The sequence below is a fragment of the Brassica oleracea genome, chromosome C6, assembly GCF_000695525.1.
Source record: "Brassica oleracea var. oleracea cultivar TO1000 chromosome C6, BOL, whole genome shotgun sequence".
Classification (NCBI taxonomy): Eukaryota; Viridiplantae; Streptophyta; class Magnoliopsida; order Brassicales; family Brassicaceae; genus Brassica; species Brassica oleracea.
The window spans coordinates 30,618,632-30,628,359 of NC_027753.1; the positions used below are offsets into that span (position 1 = coordinate 30,618,632).

The 9,728-nt window shown below is 32.4% G+C and overlaps 1 protein-coding gene across 2 annotated transcripts; it reads right to left on the reverse strand.

Annotated features, from left to right (window-relative positions):
* Positions 1 to 4,228: 4,228 nt before the first annotated feature.
* LOC106299220 (myb-related protein 340-like) lies at positions 4,229 to 5,490 on the reverse strand. Of its 2 annotated transcripts, XM_013735345.1 has the most exons (4): positions 5,251 to 5,490; positions 5,022 to 5,151; positions 4,722 to 4,933; positions 4,229 to 4,568 (listed from the first exon to the last, which is right to left on the reverse strand). In XM_013735345.1, the coding sequence occupies exons 1-4, from the start codon at positions 5,399 to 5,401 to the stop codon at positions 4,381 to 4,383; spliced, it is 681 nt and encodes a 226-aa protein (XP_013590799.1). In that variant the 5' UTR covers positions 5,402 to 5,490; the 3' UTR covers positions 4,229 to 4,380. The 2 variants fall into 2 exon arrangements, with proteins under 2 accessions (XP_013590799.1, XP_013590797.1); XM_013735343.1 differs by having other exon boundaries at positions 4,231 to 4,933.
* Positions 5,491 to 9,728: the final 4,238 nt, after the last annotated feature.

A 9,728-nucleotide genomic window follows, 5' to 3' on the forward strand; every position in this document is an offset into this window, starting at 1 on the left:
CTCTAGGCATCTGTTTAGTTGGGTATATGTGTTGGTAAATTTTGTGTGAGTGCTTGCTTCTCGGATTATCTGTAGTAGCGACGAGTATTGGTTTAAGGCTGGTCTCGTTGATTTGGTTGTGTTTCCTTGGTGTCTTCTGGTTAAGAGTTCATTCCCCTCTCCGTCGGTCTTGGAGTCTTGTTCTAGTCACATGTGTCGTGTCTCCAGATTCCTATTGCTTCATCTTTATCTTCGAAGGGTATTGCTTTGTTGTTTCAAGCGTTTCTTGGCGACAGTCTCTTGGAAAGGTTCTGGTTTGAGCAAGGGATTTCTCTGCAAGTTCAGGGGTTTTGGTTCTCGTCTTGCGGTTTCAGCCAAGTAACGAGTGGTTTTGTTGAAGATGGGTTCTCGTCTTAAGGTATCTCTCCAGCTTTATGCTAGCTTCTGGCTTCTTTTGGTGTTGATGAAGGTGGACATTTGTGCTAGCTTCATGGTGGCGTTGATAATGTGATAGTGGTGGAGATGATTCTAGGTGAAAGTGGACATTTGTGCTAGCTTCATGGTGGCGTCCTACAAAATACAGGACGACACAGGTTGGTGATCTATTGTTTTTTGAAAATATTTTTTTCTATAATTACTATGTGATCTTATGATAGTTCTAAACATTAAACATAATTTGATCTCTCTTGAACTCAAGACTGGTTTCATATGTATAACTCAAAACTCTCTTGCTCGAAAAAAGAAGTGGTGCTACTAACGTTTTTTCTTTTGAACACAATGGTGCTACACAAATGTCCACCTTTTGTTTGATCTTTCTATCTTTGTTTTGATGGGATGATGGTGTGTACTAAACTTGTTCACCTTTAGTGGATAAATCAAATTTACAGACGATAAAAAAAAAAAAAGTTTTCAATTTGTTGGTGTTCTTGTAGGTTTTTTTTTAAGAATCCGTAAATAAGAGATTCCCATTGGAACACAAAAATGTTAATGTCTCTTAAGTAATTTTAAATACTAAAAAATCATTAAGAGACTCAAAGTGGGTTTTTGGTTTAATGATGTTCTAAAGTGAAAAATATCCGTCAAATGGGTTCTAAGACCATGATTAACCTGGAGTTCTTAGAGTGGGTTCTTAACGGAAGTTAAGAAACAGTTTCTTAACTTCCGATAAGAACCCATCATAAAAACCCCGGGCATGTAGGGACACAAATAGCTTGTCTCGATACGCACGTACCGCAGCAACTTTTTTGTTTGCCTCTGTTTTGGTTTCATCATCTTGAATTGAAGTATATTAAAAAGTCTTCGGTCAAAATGTACCCTCATCAACATATTCGAACCAGAACCATTGGATCTACCTTCTCTATCTGCAATAGTGTGACGTTGATTCTTACTGTCCTACAAAGTGGGCCGAAAGCTCCGTGGAAGAGAGACTAAAGAGAGTTTAGTCTTTTCACGCATGTGTTTTTTATTGACTTAAAAACTGAAGAGATTGTTGTATATTGTGCCTTCTAGCTTTTTCGATTATGCTTTGCTTCCTTTACATTGCTCAAAAGTTTAATAATTGGTTCGACGAATGTGGAATTTATTGTGTATGAATGCTATAGAGAATAAAAAGAGCACATGCAAATATTACTGATTTAGGAAGGAATAAGGTACCCTTTGCCTTTGGGATTTAAGGATAAATGGATAATAGCACTGCTCACATTATTATCGTACTCTTTCACTAACTATACCAGTTATGCAAATGAGGATTTGGTTTTGTTTGAAGAATGTGAACAAAATGAACTTGGAAACACGGAACAAGAAAATGTGTATATAACGTGTTGTTGGAAATTATGGTGCCAAAATAACACTGTTTGATTTACGAGATGATCATAACCTTTTGTTGTAAATATGTCTTGTTTCATGAACCAACCAGCTGGTGTCTTTACGTTGGTGTCTGTTCTTCAACCAGCTGGTGTCCTTACCTTGGTGTCTCTTCTTCAAACATTTATCTTGACTCTGACTTCTCTAGTCTTCACCAAGTTACTAACCATACCAATATGAACATGTTAATTATGTCTTACTTCAAACCAAAGACTTGAACATGTTATATTAATCCTATTCTGTTCGATGCATGAAATTAAAATCTGGACTTTCTCTCTGAAATATTTTTTAGAATACAACACATTGAACTATAACGATTTTGGGTTTACAACTTTTTTTTTTTTTTTTTTTTTTTAACACGGGTTTACAACTTTCTACACTTCATAGTTTGCAATTTGATTGCATGATTCTTTTTTTTATATATAGCTTTCAACTAACATCTCTTTAATGAACATTTGACTGATCCAGCATTGTTTCTGTCTAAATAGGCACCACCTTAATTACTCATGTATGCTCTAAAGTTTAACCTTTGCCGAATTTTATAGTTGAGGCTAGTCCACTAGTTTTGATATTAACCATTCGAGCCGACATAATATTGAATTGTTTAATTGTATCTACATTTCTTGATTCTATAATAACAATTATAAAACATTTTTAAATGCTCAATTTATATGCAAGAAAATCGTGTATTATTCCAAAAACACATGAAATAGTTAAAATTTGCATACAATGTTTGATGTTTTGTTCTTGACCACTCAAAAGTGCATCACTGTTTGATCCAAATTTCAGTGGTACCTTTGGGTTCAAATCATTGTGGAGTTTCCATGTACTTATGACAGGCTTTATAAGTGACTTCTAATAATTCGATCTCTTTAACTAGACTTCTCGAAAGCCACCTTTCTCTATCGTTTTGGTTGAAGCTCTTTTGAGATAATATAATAAAATAATCAATGGGTCTTTTTTCTTTATGTCCTATATTGATCCCACACTGGTTATTGCTGGTGCCCAAAAGCACAAGGCATTACCAAAGTATAGACATTATTCTTTTAATTTTGATCATTCCTACAAATTAAAGAGTGCAATCAAATCCTTCGTACTATTGGATAGCAACAAGTATCTGTTTAGAAGTGTGTAAACTCTTGTCAAATGTAAGAATCATTACTTCGATTAACTTTTCTATGATTCCACATAAACTATATATGTCAATCAAAGTCTCCTGTAATATCGTCAACTTTGCACTCATATATCTTCCAAAAGAAGACATCAATTTTGGTGAAGAGACAGATTATCATGTCCTTGAAATGATGGTCTCATTATGATAATTTATTCGATAGAGTTCTCTTCTAGCTTTTGGTTTCTTCCACCTGTTTAGGCGAGATTAATATATTCTTTAACTTAAATCCACATAAGCCACAACAATTCAAGAAAAGAGACTAACCCTTTACTATTTTCCCAAGCTTAGTAACTTAACATGATTAGTAGTTTAGTTCATATATTCTGATATTCTGAGCAAATAGACTTATACACATATAGTCTAACCGATCACATTGTACATCAACTTGAGCAGATCTACTAAGAGCATGATTATTGGGGTTCTTAGGGTGGAGTTCTTAACGGAATATAAGAATCCGTCTCTTAATTTTTAACTTCTTAGCAGAATATAAGAACCCGTCTCTTAACTTTTAACTAAAAAAGTTAAGAACCGGTTCTTAGCTTTTTTAGTTAAAAATTAAGAGACGGGTTCTTATATTCTGCTAAGAAGTTAAAAATTAAGAGACGGATTCTTATATTCCGTTAAGAACTCCACCCTAAGAACCCCAATAATCATGCTCTTAGTAGATCTGCTCAAGTTGATGTACAATGTGATCGGTTAGACTATATGTGTATAAGTCTATTTGCTCAGAATATCAGAATATATGAACTAAACTACTAATCATGTTAAGTTACTAAGCTTGGGAAAATAGTAAAGGGTTAGTCTCTTTTCTTGAATTGTTGTGGCTTATGTGGATTTAAGTTAAAGAATATATTAATCTCGCCTAAACAGGTGGAAGAAACCAAAAGCTAGAAGAGAACTCTATCGAAGAAAATATGCTTATATATCTATATGAAACAATAAAAATATGCCTTTACGAAATAAATAAATCAAATTATATATTCTTTTCATTTTTATAAGATGATTTCTTCTTTTTTTTTTTAATGTTTTAAGCAAAAAATAAATTTACTTAGTTTTCGTAAAAAAACATTAAGCAAATTTTGTATCAGTGAATTATTCTAGTTAATGTTTAATCTAAAATTATACATAAAATATATAATTTGTGTACTTTTCTTAAATTTCACATTATAAAAATTATATAAAGATCCATAGGAAATACAAATATCATGAATTCAAAGACTTATGCAAACTATCACTATATATTTAGCCAACAACTTTGGATCATAGACTGAATAATAAGCATGGCAGTTTATAGTAAAATATAACCATGGTGGTGGGCTCCCTCCGCCCTAATTAAGCATACTCTCATCTCTTGACTGACTTAATTACTCCCTAAACTGCCAAATGTCATCCATGTTCCACATGGGATCTTGTGTGACATCCTCGTACGCTTCTGCCACGTGACATTCCGTTCCTATGTCTGAATTTCCCATGTAATAATATTCCTCCATCTCAGGAATATATCCGCCGAGTTCCTGGTTACACATCGAACCATCAATGATGGTGTTGGGATCTATAAAGTGTGGAACTGTCGTGAGATCAGGCATGAAAATGGAACTCGAACTAGAACCATCTATGTTGCTCAATCCCGGGTTCTGACTCGAGATATCTGTATATGTTTGTGTACTCGTGGAGTCGTAGGATTGAGGAGGAAGAAGAGACTTATTGTTGTTGTTTTGGGGACAGCAATTAGTGAATGAGTTTTGCTCCATCTTCTCGATCAATCTAGGGACCCAGAAACTACGAACAGCATCAAAGAACTTGTCGCTATTGGATTCGATGTTGAGCTGTCGAGCTTGCTTCTGAACTCTCGTTCTCCAATAGTTCTTGATCTCGTTGTCCGTTCTTCCTGGTAAGTACTGTGCAATCTTGGACCACCTAAAACACACACAATATTAATCGAATATGGTCAAACTTTTAGGTGTATAAAATAAATAATATGATGATGAGATCGAGAGTGGCTCACCTATTACCCCATTTAGAGTGCAGCTCAAGGATCAAAAGCTGTTCTTGGGGAGTTAGATTCCCTCGTCTGATATCGGGTTTCAAGTAATTCAACCATCTCAATCTACAACTTTTTCCGTTTCTCTTTAGCCCTGTTTCATTTATTTTGTTTTAAGATAGAAAATAAAGATAGTGATTATAGTAAAGTGAGATAATCTAATGAGTTAAGATCATGTTTTTTAATTAATTACCAGCACTTTTGGCGACAAGGTTCCATCGACCTTCACCGTTATGGAGGATGTAATTTGTGAGAAGAGTGTCTTCCTCCAAAGTCCAAGGCCCTCTTCTCAGCCCTACCTCTTCACTTTCTTTGAAGCTCTTAGTCTTCATCGAATCTTCCATCCTTCAAATTTTCAAATTAATTTGTTTCGTACTCTCTCCTAAGCTCTCTGCATGCATGCCTGTATATAGAGAGAAAGGTTAAAGCTAGAGAAGCTTTTAGTGCTTTGAGAAGTGAAATTGAATCCACAGGTTCTTGGGAATTTATAGACTGTATTGGAAAAATGTTGTTACTTTAACTATCAGCTTGTTTTTCACAGTGAGGAATTAACACACGTTTTCAACTTAGATTAAAAGCATTCTTCAGTTAGCTCTCTCAGTTGAAAAGGATATTGTTATATTAAATATATTGATGTACGGATTAGTCGAAACTATACAATGAACCAGGCATCTATTTTTAGAATAAAGGCAATAGTCACATATTTCATTAACGTTTTGTGATAATGGTTCTCGAGATACCATATATTCAAACAATTTTCTTTTATTATTATTCAATCATCTAAATATAACATTCTAATAGCATTTTTTTAAGGAAATCTATCTATATTTGAGATTAATCTAATCCTGAAATAAACTGGCCGGGGTAACCTGGATGATTGATAAGAAGTATAGAATATATCGAGATACAGTTTCGTTAACTCTTTTTGTGTGATGATGAAATGGAATGGAATATGGTGACATAACTATATGGATTAGATGTTCACGTGGAAAGAATATGGAATATAGTTTTGGAAGAAGAAGTACAGTCTATATTCTTAAATAAATTAACTTTATTGGTAAAACAATTTCCTCACAACATGCCAAAATAATTGATTTAACTTCGCCTTATAATATATTTTTCACCTTTTTGACAACATATATTTTTCACTTTAGAACACTTATATTGCAACATTAAAATTTACAAGATCAGCAGGATGAAGATATAAACCCGAAACTAAAGCCGACGAAACTTTGCCTTATATTATATAAAAACCGGTTTTCAATATCACAATAATGCTTTTCCTGAATAATGAGATTTAGCCTTGTTTCGAGGCCACCTCGCCATATTTAATGATGTTTTGATAGCATTTTAAGTCGTATAGATACCCGATGCGACCAAAAGAAATACTGTCACAAAATATGGGGATTTTGCATAATGTAAAAAACAAACAAAAATAGTTGCCAAAAAGGCTGAAAAGATTTAAAATAGTAAGAAATCAAAGTTCACACTTAACTCATCATTTATAAAATGGGAGCAAACACACCGGAATGCAGTTTCACCCATCAAAGACCAGTACGAGTTTAATCCGTTTACCATATATTCGAGATTGTTATTGTGAGATAACCATATATTCAACATGCATAGGTGTGGGTACATATGAATAATCAGTTTGGTTCAGATTAGTGTCTTTAAAAGTTTTGAGTAGCTTACATATGGGTTTTGGGATTTAAATTGAAATTGAATAAAATTCAGTTTAGTTTAATTTGGGTATTTTTAGCTTGTTTGGTAATATAGATGGTAACCGACAGGCGTGGAACGGATCCGTATATCCAAAAAAATTTACGGTATCCGGATCCGTGGACTTTATATCCAGATCTGAACTCGTGGGTATTCGGATCCGGATCCGGATTCGTAAACATAATTAAAAATTAATAATAATTTTTAAAATACTAAAATTTTAAAATAAGACTTAAATTAATTATTTATACAAATTTATAAATATATAAATATATATATGTATAATATTATAAAAATTAAAATATCATATCATAAGACTAATTTATGTATAAATATTAATATACCAAATCTAAATATCAATGAAATTAAAAATTAATATATTTTTAAAATATGGATCCGGATATACAAACTTAAAAATTAAGATATCCAGATCCAAATCCTGTTTTGACAGATTTAAGATTTTACTATTCGGATTTGGATCCGGACAAATTAGATCCAGAGCGGATCTCGGACCTAGTAACTGACCTATATTGGAATTGAATAAAATTTAGTTTAGTTTAATTTGAGTTATTTTAGTTTGTTTGGATAAATATAGATGGTGACTGACCTAAAATTGTAAAGTTTTTAATTTTTTTTTTTGTTTTTTGGATAATTTGAATATTTTATTTAAAATACTCGAATATGAATTAAAATAAACCAAAATAACAAAGAAAAATGCAAAAAGAAAAAATTGAATCATATATCTAGATTAAAATTTAATTAAAATAAAAAAATAGCAAAATGTCTACGAGTTATGTGCTGCTTTATTTTTTTCGATATATACATATATATATTGAGTTTGCACAAATTTTAGAACATCTTGGACGCAAATTTTAGAAGACAACCGTTTTAAATTTCTAGAAGCCAGCTAATTATCCTGACTTCGCATAGCATATATCCTCCAAACTTTGAATATTCCAAGAGTATTCCAAGTTTTCATTCGTCAGTAACATTATGTCAATAACAATTTTTGTAAATGAGGAAGGGGTCCGTCTCGCTTTAAACCGAGAAGTCAAAAATGTCCAAGTGCATGTATTTAAACATATGGTATTTCATAATAAGACCTCTCACTTACTGTTTAAAACCAATCTTTTGGAGATGATAACTCACCAGAAAAAAATGTAAATTAAAGCCTAAAGACCAGGAATAAAGAAAGTAAAGTCGATTTGACATGTGTAATCCCTAATACTATCATTTTACTATTATGTGATCAACAATGACAGTTGATAAACTATCAATTTTAGTTTGATGCATTTTTGTTTATTGAATAGATATAAACCATAAAATTCATCAAGATATTATCAATAGGATTGGAGTAACCTAATTGATGTTTAACTCTTTCTATGTTGTCTACAACTTACACATGCTATATTTTAGATTTGAATACGAATTATATAAATACATCAACAAAAGTGAATTAAAGGATTAGAATTGCATTAGACCAGCTTATGCATAGATTGCCACTTGGAAGAGAAAGTAAAGGATAACTGACACTTGCCGACTCACAAGTCTATAAAGATTTTAAAGGACGAGGGTCTAACGAAAACATTATTCATCAGCACTACTGGTCCTTAAATGAAAAAGACCACAAACAATTTTTAAAAAATTGGCCATTTTTATAAATTTTGTAGATAATTTTTTTTTAAAAAAACTAATTTATGCAAATATTTTTTATGGACTGGAAACGGGTGCTTGTAATGCTTTCGCTCAGGGCCACCACTGTTCATCAGACCCACCCGTAAAACATTTATATCGCTTCCAACGGATTGATCTTGAGACCCAAGTTACTATACAAAATTCATGTTAGAAGCATGATTCGAGTCCAGGCATTATATAAAGATTTTGGATATCAAATAGCTATATATCACTACAAGAAAACAGCGGTATTCTGACGGACATTCCGACGGAAAATGAAATCCTCGGAATATCCCGAGGAATTTCCGAGGATATTCCGAAGAAACACAAAATTTGGTTTCCTCGGAATATACCGACGGAATTCCGAGGAAATATCAATCCGTCGGAATATTCTTATGGAATACCGAGGAAAAATGTATTCCTCGGAAAAAACCGATGAATTCCGATGATATATTATAGCTGTTAGAGAGCCGTTGGGGGATTTTTAAAATCCCGAGGAAATTCCAACGAACTAGCCGTTGGCGTCGGAATTCCGTTGGAATTTCCTTGGTCTGTCCGCAGGATTTCAACTATAAATACAAGCACCCCTCTTCCTCTTCATTCACTAGGTCGAACTTGATCTTCTTCCCCATTTATCTCTTCCTCTCCGCCGAACTCTCTCTTCTCTCTCGCGATTTCCGCCGTTTCCTCCCTTCTCTCTCGATGATTTCCGGCGAATCCGCCCTAATCCTCCTCAATTTCAGTCACTGCATCATGTATGAACCCTATCCCACTCTCTTAGGTTAGATTTGTCAGGTTTTTAAGTAGATTTGATGATATTTGATGATTTTGGAATGATATTTATTGATTTTTGTTAGGGTGAATGGTAGGATTGTGTAAAATCGAGTTTGATTATGGTATTCACTTGATTTGGAATTTTTTTTTTAGTTTTTATTAATTTTGTGGTTATAAAAATCTAATTGATAATTATGTATATATAATATGAAAATGTTTTTTTGTATATAAAATCTATTTTTTGCATTATAAAACCATTTATATATTTATTAAACATTTTTAATATCAATAAAACTTTTTTTGTGATTAAAAACTATTATTTGGGATTTTTTTTTTTAAAAAAAATTATATATATATAATATAAATTTCTATATTTATTAAACATTTTTAATATTATTAAAACTATTTTTTTGTAATTATTAAACTATTTTTTATTTTTTTGTAATTATTAAACTATTTTTCAAAGGTCGGTATTATAGGAATGCTTCGCCTTTGGAACCGATT

Excerpts from the sequence above, each read along its gene's own strand:
- LOC106299220 (XM_013735343.1), bottom strand. The coding sequence starts at position 5,401 with ATGGAAGATTCGATGAAGACTAAGAGCTTCAAAGAAAGTGAAGAGGTA. Across the intron at positions 5,152-5,250 it reads CCTTGTCGCCAAAAGTGCTG|GGCTAAAGAGAAACGGAAAA; the intron begins GTAATTAATTAA and ends TAAATGAAACAG. Across the intron at positions 4,934-5,021 it reads CACTCTAAATGGGGTAATAG|GTGGTCCAAGATTGCACAGT; the intron begins GTGAGCCACTCT and ends TGTGTGTTTTAG.